The sequence below is a fragment of the Anastrepha obliqua genome, chromosome 4 (genome assembly GCF_027943255.1).
Source record: "Anastrepha obliqua isolate idAnaObli1 chromosome 4, idAnaObli1_1.0, whole genome shotgun sequence".
In the NCBI taxonomy this organism is placed as follows: Eukaryota; Metazoa; Arthropoda; class Insecta; order Diptera; family Tephritidae; genus Anastrepha; species Anastrepha obliqua.
Window position 1 is genome coordinate 34225326 of NC_072895.1, and position 25729 is coordinate 34251054.

A 25729-nucleotide genomic window follows, 5' to 3' on the forward strand; every position below is an offset into this window, starting at 1 on the left:
CACATTACCTATTTTGAATCAATCCAATTCGTTGCTGCAAGGGACGCTCGGACCCTTATGGTGGGCCTATTAGTGATAACAATACACAAATTCTTTTGATAGTTGACTATGAAAGTTCAAAAGTTTTCACCACTTAAAACAAAATACGAATTCAGATCAATATGGGTGACCAAATCGATCATATCGCGCATTAAAAATGGTAAAATAAAGCTTCTAACGTGCGCTGGAAATCTCTGAGTTTGCTGATATGAAAACTGAGCTACATAACTGGTTCATCACGCAAAGAAGCCGACACATTCGAATATCTGGTAATCTTATGAAAAAAAGTCAAACAACTGCATGAAAAACTGTATGGAAATGGAAATGGCTTTAATGCAAATTCTAGTTGGCGTAATGGATTCGAGGCCAGATTCGGAAATATGTAAAGGGTTTTCTAATAACAGGTGTTATTTTGAATAGGGTTGCGCTATCGAGAGATGATTATCGTTTTTTTATGGCCGGAGTTGGATGGTATTGATCTGGACAACGTTTATTTTCAACAAGACGGCGCTACGTGCCACACAAGCAACAAAACCATTGATCTTTTACGGGAAAAGTTTCCGGACCGTGTTATCTCTCGAAGAGGTGATCACAATTGGCCACCGAGATCTTGTGATTTAATACCTTGTAACTTTTTTCTAATAGTGACATGCGTCTTGATGTTTTTCCACAAATGAAGGGGCCTTCGGTTCTGCGCCGCCTCCGAACGGTAGATGTTTGTTCTTTTAAGAGAAGCCTTTTCATAGCAGAAATACACTCGGGGGTTTGCTATCGCCTGCCGAAGGGCAACCGCTATTAGAAACGTTTTTTTTCTATCAGTTGGTGTTCGGTGCCCGATGTTCCGAATCTGTACTCTTCCGAATGGTAGTCGCGCACCAACCAATCGGCTACGGCAGTCACCTACACGAATGGTAAATTATATTGTAATCGACTTTAACGTTAAGCAAGTTTGTTATTTTGTTAAGCTCCAGCGACCTCTTTTTGTATTACGGAAATTTAAGTTTTGTTTTTAGTTTTAAAATTTGTTAGCTGCATACATTTTGGTTTCATGCTGTTTTACACAGTTTTGTTTATATAGGGTGTTTTTTTTAGAGGTTAGGTTTTCAAGATGAAATAAAACGTATATAATTTAATGTTATGGCCAAGAATTTAGCTTTATTATAAAGATAAGGGTTTGCCATTATGTTTTAAAAATGATTTCGGGCAAGTAGCCGCCGCGGCTGGTTCGAATAAATTCCAGCCGAGAGGCCCAATTTTCGACCACTTTTTGCAGCAATTGGGGCCGTATGTCAGCAATAACGCGCCGAATATTCTCTTCCAAGACGTCAATCGTCTCGGGCTTATCTGCGTAGACAAGCGACTTCACATAGCCCCACAAGAAATAGTCCAGCGGTGTTATATCGCACGATCTTGGAGGCCACGCCACAGGTCCACGGCGCGAGATAATGCGCTCACCAAAAGTTTCCTTCAATAAATCGATTGTTGCGTTGGCTGTATGGCATGTAGCGCCGTCTTGTTGGAACCAAAGGTCGTCCACATCAACATCGTCCAATTCAGGCACGAAAAAGTCATTAATCATGGCTCTATAGCGCTCTCCATTGACTGTAACATTATGGCCGGCTTCATTTTTAAAGAAATATGGACCAATAATTCCCTCTGCCCATAGAGCACACGAAACAGTGACTTTTTGAGGATGTAACGGTGACTTTTTGAGGATGTTCACTCCAAATGCGACAATTTTGCTTATTGACATACCCATTCAACCAAAAGTGAGCTTCATCGCTGAACAAAATTTTCTTCGATGCGTCGCGCGAACCGAACCATTATTTTCGTAATAAATTTGCACGATTTGCAAACGTTGTTCAGGTGTAAGTCTATTCATTATGAAATGGTAAACCAAACTGAGCATAAATCAAGTGACAGCTGTCAAAAAGACCATCTACGAAAAAAGTAGTGCCAACTTGAAAACCTAACCTCTAAAAAAAACACACTGTATATAAATATAATGGTGCTTACATCATTTTTGGGTATTTGATCGAGCTCCTCCTCCTATTTGTGGCGCGCGTCTTGATGTTGTTGCACAAATGGAGAGACCTACAGTCCCAAGCCAACTCCGAACGGCAGATATTTTTTTATGAGGAGCTTTTTCATGGCAAAAATACACTCGGAGGTTTGCCATTGCCTGCCGGGGGGTTCTGTTTACAGTAAATAAAAATGCGCGTTATTGTTTTTTTTAGACTAACCTGGCTGTTCTTTATTCTTGTTTAACTTAATACAATTATTTTTTTTACTAATATTTCCACTAGAAAAAAATGTATTTTGTAAAGGAACGGAAAAGGAACAATGTTTCAGTAACATTTTCAGACCAAGAGCTGCCGAAATCTGACCCTTTTCGATAAAGCTGCTCGTTGGTGTAAAATGAAGCGAATTCACAACACCTCCAAAGAAACCTAATAATTAAATACATACTTATGCAGATAGACATGTAAGACAAATATAAAATGCATTACAAATTTTTTAATAAACTTTTGTTAATCTAATTCACAAATCAATGAAATTCTTAATGCGCCACAATTCCTATTCATGTAAATGTGTGTACATTTAATTCACGTAATGCAATTCCAGTTTCTGAGTACAAACATACAACCTTTGAGTACTGACCCATTGTGAAAATATTTGCATATTTCCGTTTGTCAAAGATTCCATGCTATTACTCATTCCTTTGAATACATTTTACTTATGCGTAAAAAACTTAAATGCTACAAAATATTTTGTCTTAAGTTTTACTTGTACATATGACGAGCATTCGTTTGTATGTACATATATGTATATGTGTGTATGTAGGTATATATGTATGTGAATACACTCTTCTGCTATACCAATAGAATCTCAAATGGTCAACATAATTTTTATTTCATCCTAATTAAATACATTGAACTGGTAAGTATTTATAAAAAATGTGTGCTCTTTGCTCTTAATCTCCTCTTTGCACATGCATGGCACATGCTGATATGTATACGTTTGTATCTAGATGCATATGTATGCATGGGTATGCATCTAGTCACTCGGTTTGGTAGCTGATTTAGTACAGCTTAGCGGGAATCAGTTTTGGTTATGTATGGAATGCGAAGCTCCTGCGTATGTGCATAGCTCAGAAAGCATCACAACTATTTGGTATTTAATTTAGTAGTGTTTAAGATTTGGAATAAAAGCGTTTTGTTATAGTAAAAAAAACGAAAAAAATTAAAAAAATAATATAAAAAAAATGTTTCATAAATTAAAAAAAAAATATGTATGTATATAAAAAGATATAAAAAAAAATTAATAAAAAAATATATATAAGAATAAGAAGGAAAGTTTAGATCGAATTAGAGCCACTAAATAAAAAATATATATAAAATATGTAACAAAACAAAAAAAAAAAAACAAAAACAATAAATAAAAAATATAAGAAAATTAAAAAATTATAAAATATTAGATCGAATTAGTCACTTTTCGGTGAAAAATGTTACAAAAAAAAATTTATAAAAATTAAATTTTTTTAAATAGAAAAAAAAAAAATAAAACTAAATAAAAAAATATTTTTATATATTAACAAAAAAAAAAAAATAATAAATAAATAAAAAATATAAGAAAATTAAAAAATTGGAAAATATTAGATCGTATTACAGTCACTTTTTGGTGCAAATTTAGTACTGCTTTTCAGTGAAAACTATTCGATCAGTAGCTAGCTATTCACCCAATTCTACTTCGCTTGGGAATGTTTTTTTGTTAATAAATTAACAATAACGTCAATATGCTTACGTGCTTTAAATAAAAACGTACTGTAAAATAAATAAAAAAAAAATAAAATGTAAAAAATAAAAAAAATTAAATTTTTTTTAAATAGCAAAAAAAAAAAAACTAAATAAAAAAATATATAAAAATATGTAACAAAAAAAAAAGTAAATAAAAAATATAAGAAAATTAAAAAATTGGAAAATATTAGATCGAATTAGTCACTTTTCGGTGAAAAATGTTAAAAAAAATTAATAAAAATTTAATTGTTTTAAATAGAAAACAAAAAAAATAATAAAACTAAATAAAAAAATATGTAAAAAAAAATAAATAAATAAAAAAATATGAGAAAATAAAAAAGTTGAAAAATATTAGATCGAATTAGAGTCACTTTTTGGTGCAAATTTGTACTGCTTTTCAGTGAAAACTATTCGTTCAGTAGCTAACTATTCACCCAATTCTACTTCGCTTGATTTTGAATGTTTGTTTTTTAATAAATATGCTTACGTATTTTATTCTTGAAAAAAAAAATAAATTTTTTTTTATATTATTTTTTTTGTTTTTTATTTCATTAATTTTTTATTTCAAGAATAAAACACGTAAGCAAGAAAAATTAAAAAATGAAATGCTTTAAATTTTCTTTTTTTTTTTTTAATAGAAAAAAAGATTAACAAAAAAATAAAAAAAAAATTAAATAAAAAAAATATAAAAATATATAGGAAAAAAAAAACAATGAATAAAAAAATATAAGAAAATAGGAAAATATTATATCGAATTAGAGTCATTTTCTGTTGCAAATTTAGTACTGCTTTTCAATGAAAACTATTCGTTCAGTAGCTCACTATTCCCTCAATTCTACTTCACTTGCTTAAGAATGTTTTTTTTCTGTTTTTTAAATTAACAAAAACGTTTTAGGCAGACATGATTTTCTCCAACAATTTTTTTTTTATATTAATCAATCAAAACCGTGATTTTTTTCAATCCTATGCTCACTTTATGAGTAATGAGTACAAACTACTTATTCCATAATCAGTTCTTGTGACATTTGTAAGTGTGTGTGTGTGTATTTGAAAACTGCGATAAATCGGTCTGATATGTAATATATATTTTTTTGTTTTTTTTTTTTATACAATTATCAAACGTATGTATGTATGTAGGTACATATTTAGTTTTAGTTTGTAAGAAGCAGTGAGTTAAAAGTGGAAAATTTTAGTAAGCGTTGCTAATTTTAGTACGCCGTGAATATTTTTTAGATTTTTGTTTTGTTTATACTTTTGTTTTTTTATCTGAATATCTACATATACACAAACCCAAAAATGATTGTAGCTCACAACGGTGACATTGAATTTTCGTTAGTAGATTCCCTTTTACATTAGACTATTACATACATATATATACGTATGCATGTATATGTGTATTTGTATATGAAAAATAAGATAAATAAGAATTTCAACAAACATTTAGCAAATATTTTCTAGTAAACATTCGAATAGGAGTACATATAGACGTATGTATATAGGTAATTTCAATAAATATGTATGTATGCATGTATTAGTTTCATAGCTGTTTAGCTGCAAAGATTTTCACTCTAACTTTCAGCAAAAAATATTATTAAAAAAGTTACACTTTTAATACACAATACATATATAATATATAAATATATATATGTATATATGAATGCATGTATGTATGTACCATATATACTTAACCTCAATACAATTCTCTTAGCTTTACTAAAAATGCTCACAAAAACTTAGTAGGTACTTATTCCATATAAAGATATTGATATGTATGTGTATGTGCGTAAGAATGGCATCTCTTCATGATATGTATGTGTGTGTGTGTTGGATTTTGAACAATAAATTCTAGACAGTTATATATTGCGCGCGTATCTATGGCTGACACTCTTCAGCAGTTGTACCGTTACGGGGAAATATCCCAGTGTTTGCATGTGCGTATGCACCTCCTTCGCCTTTGCCTGCAATATGAAGGGATGCGTACACACTTCCTCTCTCCATCCCATTCGATTCGCTCAATATTCGCATCAACTTTTTCCAAATCCCAAGAAAATCGCTCTTTTTTAACTGAACACATTTTTTTACAAATGAATTTCAGAGCCAGTGGATGTACTGAAACCACTGCTCATTTGTGTGCTGCTGCGTTGCTTTTTAAAATCGAACCACTGTCGCAAATATGCTAAGCGCCACGCTGGTGAGCAGACGCAAATGCGGCACATGCAACAGCATATTCATGTAGATCGACGCGCCAGCGCTTGTGCCCACACAGTGCATCTTCTCCAATGGCATTGCTTGTACGTAGTATTGTCGATTTTCGATAGGCATGTGGCAAGTGGGCTTCTTCTTCTGCGCCATTTCGTCATCTCGATTCTTTAGATCCTGCAAGAGCTTCGGGAACCAAGTAAGCTCGCACGAACATATCAAAGGATTATCTACATAAAACAGAGAAGTTCATAATTATTATTAGCGAAGAACGCATGCCAAAGATGTGGGAAACTGGAATAATTTGCCCTCTACATGAAAATGGTGACACGTTGTACTATGAAATTATCGGCTTATAACGATCCCCAAATGGTGAACTAACCGGTGCTTTTGACGATGATACTGCTATTATGATGACAGCAGCGGATCCCGCAGAAGCCTCTTCTAGGCTCCAAATAAGCATAAATAAAATCTCCAAATAGCTCCAGAGCTGGCGGTTGAAAGTGACCGAAACACGTAACCTTTACCACAAAGGGAACCAACCGCCTGCCCACAAATCCTACCTTACACCGTATCTCAATCCCGCAATGTGATGCTGCTAAATATCTAGGCATTCATTTGGGCGGCATTCGGGTGAATGCATACAGTATAGGGGAGTTCGCAAATCTCCAGGCGCACTAAACTACGAATATTCAGCTCATTCGTGAAGTCCGCATTGTTGTACGGAAGCGAAACACAGCTGGTCTCTCACACCATCACACAGAGGCTACAATCTGTCGCAAACAAATGCCTTCGCATCATCTGCAGAATATTCTGGCCAAACACCATCAGTAACGACGCACTGTGGAGATTAACGAACGAGGAACCCATCCTTAGGCAAATTCAATGCAGAAAGTTGCGATGAATAGGTCACACATTGAGAAAACCACCAGATAGCATCGCGAGAATGGCTCTGGACAGGAAACCGCAAGGGAGCAGACGTCGCGGTCGACTAAAAAACCCATAGAGAAGGTCGATGTTGCGCGAACTAGCAGATGCCGACATCTCATAGCACGGTGCAAAAACAACAACATAGAACCGTGTACGATGGAAGACTATTATCGAGGCCGAGAGGAGTGAACAAGGAAACAAAATTGGCTATTAAACCATGAATTCACTCTCTCAATACGCAACAAGCTTATCCTTTACAAATCTGTGATAAAACTAGTCTGCACTTATGGAATCCAACTGTGGGGCACACCAGCAAACTTAAACTTGGAAATCCTGCAGCATTTTCAGTCCAAAACCCTACGCACCCTACTCATCGCTTCGTAGTACATGACAAATGCCCAAATTCATCGAAACTTAAACATCCCTTTAATAAAAGAGGAAATACAAAATTTAACCAGAAAATACCGAAATCAACTCCAATCGCAGCCAAATGAACTGGCTTCTACTCTCATGTCTTTTTAAGATTGAAAAGAAGAACAGCTTGTCTAAGAGCTACCTATAAAATATTGAATTTATATACTAGAAAGGATACTTCCCAGGAAATATACCTTTAATACTAAAATCAAAGTCACTTTTGAATGTCATCAAATATTTGTAAAATGTCTTCAAAGGCACATTCATTAAAGGTGGTGGCACTAGACCAACAACAATATTTTGTGCGTTTGATTGTCAAAGAAAAGTGTAGGCAAAGCAGAAAACAAAGAATGAATTCGTCACATGGACACGGAGAAAAAAAAATAAATCTGCTGGTTTACAGATACCACCTTAAATTGATTCGCCTTGATGTCTTCTGTGAATTAAAAATATAGACAGAATAAAAAATAAAGTTTAATAATACCAAAAAAAAAAACCGCATGCTAAACGATTGGTAGCTAACAGGCCAGATTTCAAAAAGGAAAATCAAATTAACCAAGTTTTCGTACTAAGGCAGATATTGGAAAAGTCTCGTGAATACGACATGACGTCGTAGCATCTTTTTAATAGATTTCAAAGCAGTTGAAAGTGAACAAAAGTTCGGTATTCGCTTGACGCGGACGACTATAAAAAAATTGGCGCGTAAAATTCTGGTAGCTGTTTGGCCGAGCTCCTCCTCTTATTTGTGGCGTGGGGGCTGATGTTGTTTAACAAATGGAGAGACAGTTTTACAAGTTTAAGCCGAGTCCGAACGGCAAATGGTTTTTTATGAGGAACCTTTCCTTGGCAGAAATGCTTTCGGAGGTTTGATATTGCTTGCCGAGGGGTGACCCATATTAGAAAAATACTATCATTTTGGTATAGCATGCACCGAGATTCGAACGTACGCAATCACGAATGGTAGTCACACACCAGACCATTCGGCTACGACGACCAGCGGACGACTATGCACAATATAAATAACGTCGTAAGAGTTCAAAATGATCAGTCACACTGAACGGACTCAGGCAAAGGGATGGACTCTAATGTGTCCTCTTTAATAATGCCCTTGAAATCACGGTTATCAGGGATTCAGGCGTGAGTACAAAAGGAACTGTTTGATGTAAATCGACTGTATGATGTAAACTGAAAGACATTATTGCTTCATCGCTGCCTAATTTAAAAGAAGCATTCGAAAGTATAGAAAGAACAGCAAAAAATATGGGCTTAGAAATAAGCAAAGCCAAAGCTAAAGCGCTTTGTTCAACTTCTTCGGACTATGTTGGACACAATGTGGGTCAAATACTCAAATTCGGCGATTATAATTTTGAAGTAATGAAGGAATTTTAGTGCCTAGGAGTAACCATTGACCATCACAACAAAATTTCTGCAGCGATTACTCACAGAATCTTTATGGTGAATCGCTGCTATTTCTCTTTGTGCAATCACCTAAAGATCCGCCTTCTAGGCAAGAAAACGAAGATTTCTCTGTACCGTTCAATTACTATTACAACCTTGCTATACGGTAACGAAACCTGGTCACTCAGAGATGCGGTTAAGCAGAAGTTGCTGATCTTTGAAGGGAGAGTTCTGCGAAAAATCTTTGGCGCGATATGCGATAAAGGCGAATGGCGAAAGCGCTACAATCATGAACTCGAAAAACCGTACGTGCTGGCGGCTGTAATAACCACATAATAGTAAACAGACTGAGTTGGACAGGTCGCTTACCGATTGCCCACCCCAAAAATACTCTTTGCACAGTGCCACAGAGATAGAAGAAGGGGTCGTCCGCCGCTCAGATGGATGGACGGTGTAGATGAAGACGCAGGTGTTTGGGGATTTCGGGCATGCTGGACGCATACATGAAACCGAGACTATTGGAGGCATATTCTGCAGCAGGCGAAGACCCGACCAGAGTTGTCCAGCCAATAATGACGACGATGATGATGATTATTATTATTATTATTAGCGAGTAGCTACGTATTGTGAATTTACCTGTTATATCGATAATGCGTAACGTGTCAGTGATTGGCTCCATAATATCTTGCGGTATGCGCGATAGTTTGTTGTTTTGGATATTAAGTGTCTCCAGAGAGTTGAGATTTTCAAAAATCATACTCGGCAAAACTTTTATGCTGAAAAAAATAAGAATTTTTGATGTTCGTAAAACAGCTTACAATAGTTAATCAGTTCGAGCTCATACTCATTCTTCTGAAAATCGAGGAATGCAAGTGAGTCTCCATAGCCGGCGAAAGCATCTTCTTGTATAAAACTTATGTTGTTATTCCTTAAATCTAAATGACGCAAACGATGCAGTGGACGTAAAGCTTCACTGGGAATGGATTGAATATTGTTGTCCCCCAAGCGCAGATATTGAAGATTCTCTGAAATAAATTTTTGATGACTTAGAATTCTCAGTTTCCAGATACTCTCTGTAGTCTAAAGTCAACTAAAAGTCGGAGATACTTGGGTTCAAACATGTGGTTTGAGCCTTAATGCGACTAAAAGCGAACTAGTATTGTTCGCAAGAAACTATAACATTTCTACCGACATTGAGCGGCAAGGTTCTGTCAGTCGGTTAGCTTAATCCTAAGTAAGACACTTTTTTGGAAGTTGATTGTTCAGGATAGAGTAAAGAAGGCTGCTACAGCGTTCTACTCTTGAAAAAGAACAATAGGTTTAAAGGGGGCTCTATCGCCCGAGATAGTTCACTGGCTTAATAGACCTATTGTAAGACCAATCAGGACCCACGGAGTCCTGGTCTGGTGATCAACACTGGAGAAAAAAAAAATCGATGAAGCAGTTATAAAGCATTCAAAGAGCAGATTTGTATTAGCGTGGCTTTGAAATCAACAATAACATCAGCGTTAAATGCCATGCAATCAGCCGTTAAAGCGGCCCTAAGATTGAGAGGTTCATCTATGCTTAAAACGAATAACAAGGGGACGCGAATGCCCTCGGGCTGTTTCCTTGCATTCCGGTTACCACTGACTTTTACAACTCGGTGGATTTACTCTTTGACAGGCCTTACACCATAAAATTTCCATCTAGAGAGGTCTTCAAAAATGTATATTGCAGTGTATTTCAAGCTGAAGTTTTGGCGGTTAAAGAAGATCTTTTAGCGCTAAATAAGACGCAATTACAGTCAGAAATATCGACATAGGTATATTCCGATAGTCAGGCAGCTCTGAAATCGCTTCGATCATGAGAACACTCTTCGAAAGGGTGGCAGAGTGTTATACGCAATTAAGAATACTCACACAGTTTTTCTCTATAACTCTGCTCTGGGCGCCGGCCTCAGTAGAATTGAGGGTAACTGCAAGGCGGATGACTTGGCTAGACTGGGCTCTACGCTCCAAATTACTCAAGACAAAGTTGATATGTCTATGCCCTTGGCAAAATGTAAGCTGCAAATAGATAGATGTATCCTAAGTATTGCCAACAATGGCTGGAGACAGTTACATATCTATAGCATTATTAGGCACACGTGGCTAGAAAGGAATATGGGTCACTTAAATTTAATAGGAAAGGCTTTAGAATATTCGTAGGAGTTCTATCTGGGCACTGTCTTATAGAAAGCCATGCCAGCAGATTTGGGGTATCATATTTTGACTTTTGCAGAGACTGTCAGAATGTAGAAAAGAAAGGGACAGTTGAACACCTTCTATGCGGCTGTCGGGCTCTGTATAGAAGAAAGTTGAATTTGCTCGGAACCGCTTTATTTGAACGCATTGCGGATGTTATATATATATAGCATCCTTTTTGGGTGTTTGGCCGAGCTAATCCTCCTATTTGTGGCGTGCGTCGTGATGTTGATCTACAAATTTAGGGACCTACAGTTTCAAGCCGACTCCGAACGGCAGAAATTTTTTGAGTAGCTTTTTCGTGGTAGAAATACATTCGGAGGTTTGCCATTGGCTGCCGAGGGGCGACCGCTATTACAAAAAACGTTGCTCTTAATTTTTGGTGTTTTAGCGAGATTCGAACCTACGTTCTGTTCTCTCTGAATTCCGAATGGTAGTCACGCATCAACCCATTCGGCTACGGCGGCCGCCTGTTGCATATATAAAATTAGCTAAACTAACTAGATTTATAAATTCCGCAGAGAGACCAGTTGGTATAAGAATGAGATAGTTCCTTTACCTGACCTAACCTAGAATTCTCAATTCCCGAACATATTTTCATATACGAAATTGCTAGAGCAGCAATATTAAAATATTAATTAATAACAACAAACTAAGCAAAATATTTAGTTTGAAAATATCAAACGCTGCCATGGTCCTACCTTCCAATCCCTTGAAAGCGTCTTTGTCAATTGTTCTTATTTTATTTCCTTCCAGTTCCAATGAGTTCAAAAGACTAAGTTGGGAAAATACGTTGGCAGGAACGGTGGTGATCATGTTGTGTGCCAAAATCAATGAGTCCAAGCTTTCCATTCCTATAAATTTTCCAATAAATTATTATTATATTTAATAGTAAAATCAAACGTTTTGTCACCTGCGAAATCGCCCTCGTGTATGCTGCTGATTTTATTTTCTTGAATTTCCAATTTTTTCAGAGCGTCCAGTATAGAGAGAGCTTTTTGTGGAATTGTCATGAGATCGTTGCCGCCAAGATTTAAGCGTTTAAGTTTTCTAAGAAATTAAAATAAATGTAATGAGTAAATGAAAAAATATCGAGTTGAAAGGGCACAGGTTGTGAATATATATGAGGCCAAAAAAAAATATTTCCCTATGAGCTGAGGGTCTTGGAAGCTTGTGCTCCTAATTATAAAATATGCTTATAGGTATTTATCTACATTTTTAGTTTTTTTTTTTTTGAACTATTATTTAAATGGCGAGATGAAAATCAACAAAACGCCAGGGTATTCCACCGTCTATGAGATCACTATTTGAGTTTACATAAGAATGGTGCAGTTGTCTATAGCATAATAAATTTGTTACGATTTCTCCTCATTTACATCCCGTTGCAAAATTATAAACACAGAAATTAAATGCTCGAATTTTTTTATATGAAAGAAAAAGCCTAGCACCGTCAACAAAAAATTGCCAAAAATCAACGATATTTTACAGTCACGTGAAACTTGCACTTTGTATAAAAATATTAAAATTTAATGGGCTATAAAAACTGCATACCCAGAAAAATGCTGAAAAGTTTGGCTAAAAAGTTAAAAGTTTTGATGGAATTTTGAAAGTTTTGAAATTTTCTTTACAAAGTTTGAAACTTTGTGCTATTTGGTAGAATCTCTGGTCATGAAACACCAGATAATAGAATTTTTTTTTTTCAAATAGTGATCGCCCGCGGCAGGCAATGGCAAATCTTCGATTGTGTTTCTGACATGAAAAAGCTCCTCACAAAAAACCATCTGCCTTTCGGAGTTGACTTAACACTGTAGGTCTCTCCATTTGTGGAAAAGCACGCACACCACAAATAAGAGCAGAAGTTAGGCCAAACTCCCAAAAATAGCGTAAAATGGTGATGTACTAATTATAAAGGGTTTTCCAATAGCAGGTCTTATTTTGAATAGCCCGCTAACAACTAACGATTTTTTATGGCCGGAAGTGAATGGTATTGATCTGGACAACGTTTATTTTCAACAAGACGGCGCTACGTGTCACACAAGCAACGAAACCATTGATATTTTACGGGAAAAGTTTGCGGATCATGGTATCTCTCGAAGAGGTGATCACAGTTGGCCATCGAGATCTTGTGATTTAACACCTTGTGACTTTTTTCTTTGGGGCCATGTGAAAGAGAAGGTCTACGCCAACAACCCAGGGTCGATTCAAGATCTCAAAGAAGGAATTCGTGAGGCTATAGGGGACATAGGGCAGCCACTTTGCAATTCGATTATGGAAAATTTCATGAAAAGGATATTGTCCTGTAAGCGTGGTCGTGGTGGTCATTTGCCTGATGTTATTTTCCACTATTAACGGCATACCTTCCTCTTTATAATGAAAAAAACATCCGATCATTTATATTAAAAAATAGCATTTTTCTTTGAATACCAAAATAACACCTCTTATTAAAAAACCCCTTATTATTATTATTATAATTTTTGGACACAGTGCACCGCGACCTCTGATGTGGTCTATTGTGCTGGCTGCAAGCCTAAAATTGGAGGTTTTGATGAATTTGTCCTCAAGCTTTTTGTTCCATATCACTCATGGATTTAGAGTCATAACTCCTAGGCGTACGAGTCTGCCCATAGTTGCGAGAGCTGCACACTCGCAGGACTTGCTGGCACCATAAAAAAATGTAACATGAAAGGCGCCACTGATTGCTCGCCTGTTGTAGGCACGACTACTTCTTGTAGGTTTTAGATATTTTTACTTTCAACAGGAGGCGTATTTTTTCTATCAGCTCAGTTCATAAGTTCGTGCGTATTTTACCCATAATTTCACTTTTATACGATTATTATTCCCATCAGCTATCAAACCTGAATGAGGCAATTAAAAAAAAATCGACCATCTTTAGTGAATTGACGCAAAGTTTTGTTTCACCACGACAACGCAAGACCTCATACCGCAAGGCAAACATTAGGCAAGCTGAACGAGCTCGAATGGGAGCTAATGGCGCATCCATCATACTCTCCGGATATTGCACCTTGTGATTATCACCTTTCCCGTGGACTTCAATTCCATATGAGTAACAAGAACTACTCCTCAAAAGAAGCTATAAAAAGGGATATCGAGGCGTATTTTGGCTCCAAGGACAAACAATTTTTTGAGTAGGGAATTAAAAATTTGCCTAAACGTTGGGAAGGTATTGTAAATAATGAAGGAAAATATATTATTGATTAATAAATACTTTAACCATCTTTTTTATTAATTTTAAAACCACCTTTAAAAAACGCACGAACTTATGGACTGACCTGATACGTTCTATCTTCATTGCTCATTTGCTGGCGCTCAATTTTCGTATTAATTAAATATAGCTTCGATTTAAATTTAGGGGGCGCTAGTGAACGTTTTTTTCTTAGAATTCAATGTACAATACGAATTTGCTAGGAACGAAGTCGAAAAAAAAATTTCATTCCCTAATATGAAAAAAAAAAATATAATTAACGCGTGCACTTCTGTTAAGGTTTTTGGTCGAGCTCCTCCTCCTATTTGTGGCGTGCGTCTTGATGCTGTTCCACAAATGGAGAGGCCTACAGTTTTAAACCAGCTCGGAACGTGAGGAGTTTTTTCATGGCACTCGAAGGTTTGCCATTGCCTACCGAGGGGCGACTTCTAATAGAAAAAACTTTTTCTAACATTTTGCTGTTTAATGCACGAAGATTCGAACGTATGCACTTCCGTTTGGTGGTCACGCACCAAACCATTCAGCTGCGGCGGCCGAACATTTTACATCAATATTATTGCCAGTCATGATTCAAAACTCACTCTAGAGCCGCACTAATTACGAACTACAGAATCTCACTGCAGCGTGTGACCGCATATAAACAAACCGACGATATGAAGATTGAATAAATAATACGATTATACCCTTGTAGGATAAAGTGTATGTACTTAGATATAACTACAATCAGCTTACTTCTCGACTCCTCTAAACGCCTCCGGGTCAATCGTAGTAATTTTGTTCTCGTATAAGGTAAGTATTTCCAAAGTATCCAAGCCATCAAAAGCATTATCGTGAATGACGCTAATTTTGTTATGATTCAAATTCAGGATCAGCAAATGGAAGAGATGCTTTAAAGCGGCTGATGGCACCGTTTTCATTTGATTAAGCGACACATCCAACTGTGTAAGTCCATTACCTGTAACAAAGATAATTTTAAGCATTAGATTGAAACTGAATCTAAAATTGAGTACAAAAACAAAACACAAAAAAAAACCAACAACATACCCAAAGAGCTGAGCGCATTCTCTTCTATGGCTGCCAAACTACTGTTGTGGATTGTCAAGTGACGAATGTCCAGAGCGAGGAAAACAAAACCTTGCAGTTTGGGCAGGTTGTTGTGGCGTAATTTCAAATAGAAAATGATGGGACTCTGTCCTTTCAGGGTGCCCATCGATTTGGTTATATGCGCCAAGTCTGTCGTTTCACACAAAATATCCAATCCATTTTTCTTCAAGGTACATATGCAGGGCGCGATGTCATTTTGCTCCGGACACACCTGTTGCTGCGGCGGATTCTGAGCGTCAACTTGCTGCGCTCCATAAGCAAGCGCCAGGAGTACAATTGTCACGCCATAGACGAGGCTACTATTAACCAAATACATTTTGCCCGACGTCTTCATTGCCATTTCACACTGTCACTGTTTAGCACTTTGCTATCCACTCGATCTCGTACGCACCCGTACTCCTATGCTGATTCTGATTTGACGTCCGTCGAACCAACAGCCAGCAGCAAATCTATTCACTTCTATTGTACACCTAAAAGTTGAAACGGAGGAGATGTGATCAACCAAACAAACCAATACATGGGTGAATGAATAAAACATCAATCAGCGGCAAAATCAGTGCGAAATCGCACACATACACATGCAAGTATACTCGCTCATTTGTGCATTTTCCACACAGACGTTGTAAATTTAAATCCACACGTTAGTCCATTCCGCACGAATTTAGCTAAATTAAATCAAATAATTCCACATATCGTAACCTGTGCTATCAGCAGCGTACAATGCAATAAAAATATTCTTCTGTGGCGACTATTTTCTAAGCGGATAGCTAATAATAATGCCACAAATGAATTGCATGAATAATTTTTCTATAGGGTGCTCTAATAGGGTTCTCTCATTCTTCAGTCACTGATGCCAAATCATCCAGGCAGTTGCGAATTACGTGCATACGATTAGATTTTATTATGCAGTGGTAACTTTTGGCGCAGTCCAGGATCTATTATCGGCCCCGATTACTGGAATCTGAACTACGACGAGATCTTGCGCATAGAAATGCCAGAATACACATTTCTCGTGGGATACGCGCACGATATAGGTGTCAGGCGGAAGTTGAACCTAGTCATGTTAAGGACCCAAATATGGCTTGAGGACCATGACCTAGAACTCGCCGAACGAAAGACCGCAGTCATCCTGATGATAAGAGCTCACATGCCACTCGAGGTCAGCATGCAAAAAGGCAGCACGTCCCTAGTGACTCAAAAAGCATTGAAATACTTAGGCATTCAACTTGATTGCAAGCTTACGTTCTCGGCCCACTTACGGCAAGCAGTTACCAAATCAGCGAAGGTGACGCGAATGCTAAGCAGACTAATGACAAACATCAATGGACCAACACAGAACAAAAGAACTCTTGTACGGCAGCGAGGTATGGGGAGTTGCGCTAGACTGCAAAACCAAACGAAAAGCACTGGAGACAGTACAACGAACAGCGGCACTCAGAGATGCTTCAGCTTACGGCACTGTCTTAGGCGCGGCAGTTTATGTAATCAGCGGGAAGATACCTGTTGATCTCATGACCCGGAAACGAATGTATGCGTGGATTTCCAAGAAAAAATAGGCCACAATTAGCGCCGCGGAATGGAGATGTCAAACCATGCAGTGGTGGCAAAGCCGACGGGACACTGAACCGAGTGGCAGATGGACGGCGAAACTCATGCTAACAATAAGCAAATGGGTCCAAAGAAACTTCGGGGAAGTGAATTAGTCCTTAACCCAGTACCTCTCGGACCACGGATATTTCCGGAGATACCTATGTATAATGCAAGAACAAGTTAAGCGATCCCAATGGCATATACTGGAAAGCGCCGAGCGATGACGCGTTTTTTAGTTGTGACAGATGGCTCATGGAAAGATATGATATGAGGAAACAGATTGGCAACATTGCGCTGAGCAACTTAATCACCAAAATACTCGAACGCGAGGACAGCTGAAACGCGGAAAGAGATATATCGAAAACGTACTACGGAAAAAAATAGACCTCGATACAGTGGAACAAAGCGAAGCCTCACAGCCAGAGACATAACAAGACGAGCCTATAGTATGATATAAAGCTGGCTACAAATACGGTGGATCCAGAGGGTGAATAGAATTGGTTCTTTATGGATGTCATTCTAGACCCTTCCGATGTAATGCAGAAAGTAGCTCCGGGAAGGGAGTCTCCCCAGAAGAGGAAGAAGGGATTGTTTTAGTGTCCGCACCACTCAACGCAGTAGACGACGGTCACTGTAAGTGCGAAGGCATTTTGAACCCTACCTCACACACAAACAAAAAAAGTATGCACGCTTTGGGAGAGCTGTCGTGAATTGGCCACCGAGATTGTGCAATTTAACGCCGCTAGTCTTTTTCGTACGGGGTCTTCTGAAGTCGCTAATCTATGCCAATAAAATGCAACCGATCGATGCCCTCAAAGTCAATATAATATCGGTCAATGCTTAAATATCGTCGGATTTATGCAAAGGTTATTGAAAATTAGAACTCAAGAGTGCGTAACACCGTAGCATCAAAGCACCGACGAATGTTTGAACGTTGTCGAATTTCAGTTCTTTCAAATTCAAAAATAATTTCGTTAATACCTCACGCAGCGTTTGCTTTATACTTTTATTTTTCGAACCGCCCCTATTGGGAAGCCCTAAACATGCATATATAGTAGGTTTATGCATAGAATATGTTGACATTAGGGTGGCACGGCCCGTTAAACACAGAACAGAACTTTTACCTAGCCAGAAATGTTGCAAACAGAAATTTATAGGACTAGAGGAGAATACGATAAAGCACTTTTCAGACTAAACGAGAAATACAATAAAAATATCTGTCATATGCATTTCGCAAGCAGATGTTTTATATACACTTGTGCTCACATAATTAAGTCACACCAACTTTTTAAAATATTCACATATTTTTGACACAACAATTTTTTTTTTTTAATAAAAATGTAGTCTTTGCGTTAAAAAAACCTTATAAATCAAACTTCCAAACTTTGTACAAAACTCACATATACTTTAAAAATTTCAAAAAATTACCTTAAAGCATATGTACATATCGCTCATTTGCTGCAACGTCGTCATAACTCAAAAATCGCAAAATTTTAGTTAACATCACTAATATATCGGAAATAATATGTTTGATCAACTGACAAAGTATTATATCCGAAGTTTTAACATTTCACGCAGCATCGCGATAGATGCCTTTCGCTCTAATTACATATCCTATTGCGTCGTATTTGCAACAACGTATTATCTCAGTTGTGCGTCGGCTTTTATGTGGTTAACATCGTGAAGTTCTCTAGAAAAGTGTCATATTTCGTTTTGTGACAATATAAATAAAAGGTAAGTTCACTTTTATATCTCTTTCCCTATCGTGTATATTGCATTATTTTAAGATATGACGTTGTGCATGTGAAAATTTGAGTGAATTTCTGTAGTGTTTTTGAGTGTTATGACGTTTTTGCAGAAAATAATAATTTTTATTTCAGTACTATTTTGTCTTGAAACACTATTACAAATAAGATGTATTAGTGAAGCAATAGTGTATTAAAGAACTATTCACTGTTATGACATTCTTGCACTAAATATTTTTTAAGTATAAATTATTTGCTGTGAATCATTTCAATTTATGTCAGTATTGTTGTCATTTTCAGTCAAAAAATAATGGAAACTATTTCTTGATCCGCCAAAATGGTGGGAGTGGCTTTAAAAAAACAAGATGGAAAGGGTAAAGAATGCCAGATAAAAAGTACATCAACAGTGAATTATGTTGAAATGAAATCAGATTCATTAAGCTCGAGCTCATTTTCTGAGGATGATGACGATTCCGTATGTGATACCACATAAATTCCACCCGATATTGTCAGTAAGAGTAACAGTCACTGCGAACCAAATTCAACATCAGACAGTTCTGAGGCTAACACAACCGGTGTCGAAGCTCCGATGATTTTAACGAGTCCACGAAAACGAATTTATTACAATGACAAGAGCATTTTATACAAAACCTCAGATAGCGGACCGCAAAAAAAAAGATCTGCTAGAATTGATACAGAAAAATCACATTCCTAAGTATTATAGATCTTTTTACGAGCAATTGTAATCCTTATTCAATTTATTTTTTAATTTAAAATGAATATTATTTTTTACGTGAATGATTCTTTATTTTTGTACCTGAAGTAATATGTTAATTTTTATGTTACAATAAAATATGCAATGAATGCAATAAATTTTATTTAATATCCATATTTTTTTTCTCTTATAATGTTTAGTAAGGTGCAAATATAATACAGTCACAAGTCAGAATTTGCAATAGGTTTTCAACTATAAAACTTTTTGTTATTTGCAGTAACGTCACAATTTTAATTATGTCAGACCATAAAACCTATTTTTGCAGCAACAACGTTATAAGAAAAACTCGGAGTACTTTTGAAACTACAGAAAAAAGTCCATTATACATTTCAACCTTTAATTTACATATACGTCTTAACCAGATGCTATTTCAGCAAATTTGGGCATAATCTTCTTTTCATATACAATTTTAATATATATAAAACAATTTAAAAACTGAAAATGCGTCTCCTGTAAAATCACAATTTTTGAGTTATGACGACGTTGCAGCAAATGAGCGATATGTATGTGCGGAAGTCTTTTATATAAAAACAAAGAAAAAAAAAATAAATGGCGCGCACACTTCTGTTTTTTAATAGCTTATGAACTTAAAATGATAATACGAAACAGAAATATTGTTGGGATGAATTTTGTTGTATTATAGTCTGGTAATAATTTTATGGCATTTATTTTTTGAAAATGATATCCGACATATGTTCGCCGCATCTATGACTTTCAGGGTCCATTTTTGAGCACTTTTGCTATTAAATCTGGCCGTATGGCGTCAATGGGGGCTTGAATATTGCAAGGAATGTATTATTAAGCGCGCTGTATGGCAAGACGCGACATAATGTTGAAACCAAAGGTCGTTTATGTTTAGCTGATTAATTTTTGGTAATAAAATTTCAGCCTGTGTGGCTCTTTAGCTCTCGCCATTCATCGTAACGGTAGCTACTTCCTCATTTCCAGGAGTGGCACAACGGACTCTGGGGCTTACAGAAGGTTTTAAGAACGCCCCGGTTTCCGCCAATGAACTTCGCGAACAGAATTATTATTTATTTTCTTTTTCGAAGTAAATTTCCACACTTTGGAAGCGCTGGTTTGGCCTTAGTTGATTCATGATGACTTGCCAAACCTTATATATATATATATATACATACATATATAATATATAATTGGCGCGTACACCCTTTTTGGGTGTTTGGCCGAGCTCCTCCTCCTACTTGTGGTATGCGTGTTGATGTTTCAAGCCGACTCCGAACGGCAGATATTTTTCTGAGGAGCTTTTTCATGGCAGAAATACACTCGGAGGTTTGCCATTGCCTGCCGAGGGGCGACCGCTATTAGAAAAATGTTTTTCTTAATTTTGGTGTTTCACCGAGATTCGAGGCTACGTTCTCTCTGTGAATTCCGAATGGTAGTCACGCACCAACCCATTCGGCTACGGAGGCCGCCAAACCTTACTGAACAGAAATGTCAAAAAATTTTAGTCTGCCATTCTCAGCTGTCAAAACATAGTTACCGATATCGATAGTTCTCAGGCAGCTAAAAAAATACCCGATAGAAGAAAATGCTAAACATGTATAAAAAGAAAAAAACAATTCTAAAATCAACACGATTTTTCAGCGACTTTAACATATATTTTATTATACGACAGTGCATACCCAGAAGTTTTCTAAAAATCTGATTAAAAAGTTCAAAGAAAAGAAAGTTTTGTAAATTTTATACAAAGTTTCGAACTTAGATTTTTAGAATTTTTGTTATACAATGAACTACATTTTAATAAAAAATTTTAGAAAATAATATTGCGGCTAGTCTAAGAAGATGCAGTGCCTTAATTACGTGAGCAGTAGTTTATGAGCGCAAAATTAAACACCCTATCATAATATTTATAATTTTTGCAAATGGTTTTGCACTTTAATTTGACACTTGGGAACTAGACAGTTGCAGAAAGTTCGGCGGCTTACAGAGCGTTTTCCGGTAAGAAGAAAGAAGGCGATCTGATGACTGACATCCAGAGCATACCATAAGAGCATACCATACTTAAATTATGGAGGAAACACTTCTCGAACCTGTTAAATAGTGGCAGCTGCGCTTATCTCAGGGAAAGTGAAGATCCCGATACCCCAATCGTTGATGACGGCACTGTCGTTCCGCTACCCCACCATGACGAGGTGAGAATAGACATAACGCGGATAAAGAACAACAAAGCCAAGGGAGCCGACGGATTGCCGGCTGAATTATTCAAAAATGGCGCTGGAAAGTTGTGTGCATCAACTCCCATTCAAAATATGGGCGGATGACCACAAGAAGGGTGATCCTGCAATCTGTGCCAATTATCGCCTATAAGGTCATAGCGAGCGTATTGTGCGAAAGGCTAAAGCCAACCATCAACCAACTGATTGGACCTTATTAGTGTGGCTTTAGATCTGGAAAGTCCGCCATCCACCAGATATTAACAATACGCCAAGTCTTGGAAGGGACCCATGAAAGAAGAATCGACACACACAATCTTTTCGTCGACTTTGAAGCTGCCTTCGACAGTACGAAGAGGAGTTACCTATATGCCGCGACGTCTGAATTTGGTATCGCCGTACAACAAATACGGCTATGCAAGATGACGTTGCTCAATAACAGCAGCGCCGTAAAAATTTTGAAGCACCTCTCCATGCCGTTTGATACTAAATGAAGTTTCGACAGGGTGACTCGCAGTCGTGTGACTTCTTTAACTTGCTGCTGTAAAATATCGTGCGAGCCCCAGAACTTAATCGTTCATACACAATTTTGTATAAGAGCGTACAAATTGCTTTTTCCAAACTGAATAAAGCAAAGCAAATGAGTCTGGTGCTGAACGAGGACCAGACTAAGAAGCTCCTGTCAAAAACAAACAGTCGGCGTCCACATCACTGTTGACAGTTATAATTTTGAAGCAATAAGAGACTTCGTTTATTTCGGAACCAGCATTAACACCGATAATAATGTTAGCCTTGAAATCCAATGGAGAATCTCTCTTGCCAACAAGTGCTACCTTGGACTAAAGAGGCAATTGAGTAGTAAAGTCCTCTCTCGATAAAAAAAACTAACACTTTATAAGGCTCTCATCATGCCCGTCCTAAAGTATGGCGCAGAAGCGTGGACGATGACAATATTCGATGATGCGTCCCTTAGAGTGTTCGAGTGAAAGATTCTGTGCAAGATTTTTAGATCTTTGCACGTTGGCAACGGCGAATATCGCAGGCGATGGAACGTTGAGCTGTATGAGCTTTACGACGACATAGACATAGCTCAGCGAATAAAGATCCAGCGGCTACGTTGGTTGGGTCATGTCGCCCGAATGGATACATAACCTCCGGCTCTGAAAGTATTCGATGTGGTACCAGCTGCTGGTAGCAGAGGAAAAAGAAGGCCTTCTCTGTGTTGGTAAGATCAGTTCGAGGAGGATTTAGCTTCATTTGATGTGTCCAACTGGCGCCGGTAAGCACGAGAAAAAAATGACTGGGGCGCTTTGTTAAATTCGGCCAAAATCGCGTAAGCGGTTATCGCGCCAATCCAGAAGAATAACGAAACTTTTATAAATATTTTAATAATCCGGGAGATTTTAAATTTCTCAGGAGAATATATTGATCTGCCTCATTCAAGATCTTAGAAAAGACATTGTTAAGCCAACTTCAAGTTGTTGTTAACTCGTGAATGCATTGGTGATGTTTCTAAGGTTGGTAGGTAGGTCTGGTGGCTGCCAATATGACACACTTAGACCTCTATTTCTTTAATGTCGAGCATATTTTATGCTGTTCCACAACAACAACATGCTCAGCTATCAATTACAACATTATTTTTGTGCGAAAACTTTATTAATATTACACTCGTCATTTGTCTGTTAGTTGGCTAAATGACAGTCCAGAGTATTGTTTACAAGCGCGCGGAAGCATTTTGCCGAGAGTAAATGAGAAAAGAGAAAACCAGTAATGGATTTCAAACGTAATAGTAAGATTGCATTATATTTGGCTGGAAAATCAGAACCAGCGGTGGTTCGTGAGCTCGAGCACCTAAAAGTAAATAAAGTTTTTGTTTATCGCACAATTACTCGTTACAATGATACTGGTAGCATCGCGAAATGTCATGGAAGTGATCATCAAAAGACTGCAACGTCACGTAAAATGGTTCAAAAAGTGAAGAAACGACTTGAGCGAAATCTCCGCCCAAGTGCCAATCAAATGGCGAAAGAAGTGAAAATATCTGACCGTAGCATCCGCTGCATACTAAAAATTTATCTCAAAGTCAAGCCTTACAAGACACCAGCGATTGATCTCACACCAAAGCAGCAACAAGTCAGACTTGAGAGAGCGAAGTAGTTGCTTCGCTTGGCCGAAAGCGGAGAATTTCCGAACATTGTGTTTTCTGACGAGAAAATTTTTCAAATTGAGCAATTCGTAAATTCCCAAAACAATAGGGTTTATTTGACCGACCGTTCATACGAGAATTTGAGTCATCGATTGGTCACCAGGAGACAGCACTTGCCAAAGGTAATGGTTTGGGTCGCTGTAACCGCAGATGGGCGCTCTCCAACCGTTTTCATTGAGCCTGGGGTCAAGGTAAATGCGAAATATTATCGGGAAAGTATTCTGGAGGTTGCTTTGAAGCCGCGGGCAGACAAACATTTTGGTGGCAGACCATGGCCGTTTCAACAGGATTCGGCACCTTCTCACAAAGCTCGAGTGAGCCAAGAATGACTGAAAAACAACGTTCCGAACTTCATAACGTCCACACAATGGCCATCAAATTCACCAGACGCGAATCCGATGGATTATTCTCTTTGGGCCATTTTTGAGAGCAAAGTCCGAACTAGAAAGATTCACCAGTCTCGAGGCGCTGAGCCATGTCCGCGAGTGAGCCAAAATACCTGCAAGTCACATTCGGGCAGCTTGCGATTCGTTTCTGGACGGTCTCAAGGCCATAGTCAAGGCAAAAGGTGGTCATATCGAGCAAAATTAAATTGATTCTTAATTTTGCATTATTTTCACACATTTTTTACTTTGAATTGAATAAAAGTAGTTTTGCAAACTAAATTGATGGGCTTTTTAATTGGCTACCCTTCGAGTGCCGGACCCTGTGTTTAGTTACGCATTTCAATAATAATCCTAAATAAAACATTTTTTGATGTTTATTAGTAGAAGTTACTTAAGGGGTTATATACCTTGTGTTTTTCGAAAAAATCAAAATAAATTTTATTTCTTTATCGTAAAGTACAATCCCTTGAGAACATTTTCCAAAAATTTCATAGAGATCTGAGCAATAGATCGAAAGTTACAGCGTTTTAAATTGTGCGTCGTCACGTCCTGAGCGTACGGCCTCATGCGGCGCTTGAAACTTTAAACGCGATTATCTCAAAAACGTGTTTTTCCAAAAATGCTTTTGCGGTGGACGCGATTGCAAAAAAAGTATTCAACCGATTTTTATAATTTTTTTTTAAATTGTTCGTAATTGATGTCGCCTCTTAGTGAACGATCAACTTTTTATGTATAAATTTTTATTTTGCAGATATGAATTTTTTAATGCCAATTTTAGGACTGTAGAAGTGGAGTTTTTTAAAAACATGTTCCTATTTTCACAAAAATCAAAATATTTAATATATTGATCGTTCATTAAGAAGATATAACCCTATACTAATGAAATCTTTTCGATTTTTTGATTTCAGTTGACTTGGTGGACTTGAATCGCGTCCACCGCAAGCCTCTTCCAAAAAAAGGGTCGTTGGGGGAAAACGCCATAACTCCGCCATTTTTAAATATTTTTACACAAACAAAGCCTTTTTTTTTCTTTAAACATTGTAATATCCAATAATAAAAACTTTTATACAATAAAATTATTGCTACATATCTTTAAAAAAAACCCAACTTTCGCTAATTTCACCGGACCACAAGGTATATAACCCCTTAATGGGGATACTTTAGGATACTAATCAATCGAAGAAAATTAAAAGAGCATTAATATTTACATATTTAAGCATTCATAAGTCACTTACCAAAATTAAGAGTCGTTCTCCCTTGCAGCAGTACGGACTTTATCATGCCTGTGGGCACAGTTGCATTGAAGACAGAGTCATTTACATACATACATACGAGTAAGGTCCACAACGACTCGAAGCTCTGGATCATGAATGGCAGGTTTGTTTATTGCGAGATGGATGCGTTCCTTGTTCCAATTATTGATGTATACTACTTAGCCGTCTGCAACACACACACAAGCACACGTTAGAGCATATGTACACGGATATGTGCACATGCCAACTCGCAGTTAATGAAAAGTAGAAA

General features: G+C 37.2%; 1 protein-coding gene across 1 annotated transcript; it reads right to left on the reverse strand.

Annotated features, from left to right (window-relative positions):
- Positions 1–5567: 5567 nt before the first annotated feature.
- Positions 5568–25729, reverse strand: LOC129245071 (slit homolog 1 protein). The gene is made up of 8 exons (XM_054883041.1): positions 25441–25729; positions 15270–15799; positions 14958–15180; positions 11916–12052; positions 11704–11856; positions 9622–9802; positions 9414–9553; positions 5568–6265 (listed from the first exon to the last, which is right to left on the reverse strand). Exons 2-8 carry the CDS (start codon positions 15667–15669, stop codon positions 5985–5987), a joined length of 1515 nt encoding a protein of 504 aa, XP_054739016.1. The 5' UTR covers positions 15670–15799; positions 25441–25729; the 3' UTR covers positions 5568–5984.

Bases quoted from the DNA above. Each gene is read 5' to 3' on its own strand.
- LOC129245071 (XM_054883041.1), bottom strand. From the start codon at position 15,669: ATGGCAATGAAGACGTCGGGCAAAATGTATTTGGTTAATAGTAGCCTC. The intron at 12,053-14,957 runs GTAAGCTGATTG...TTAATTTCTTAG, and splicing joins GCGTTTAGAGGAGTCGAGAA to AAAACTTAAACGCTTAAATC. The intron at 6,266-9,413 runs GTAAATTCACAA...TGTTTTATGTAG, and splicing joins ACGCATTATCGATATAACAG to ATAATCCTTTGATATGTTCG.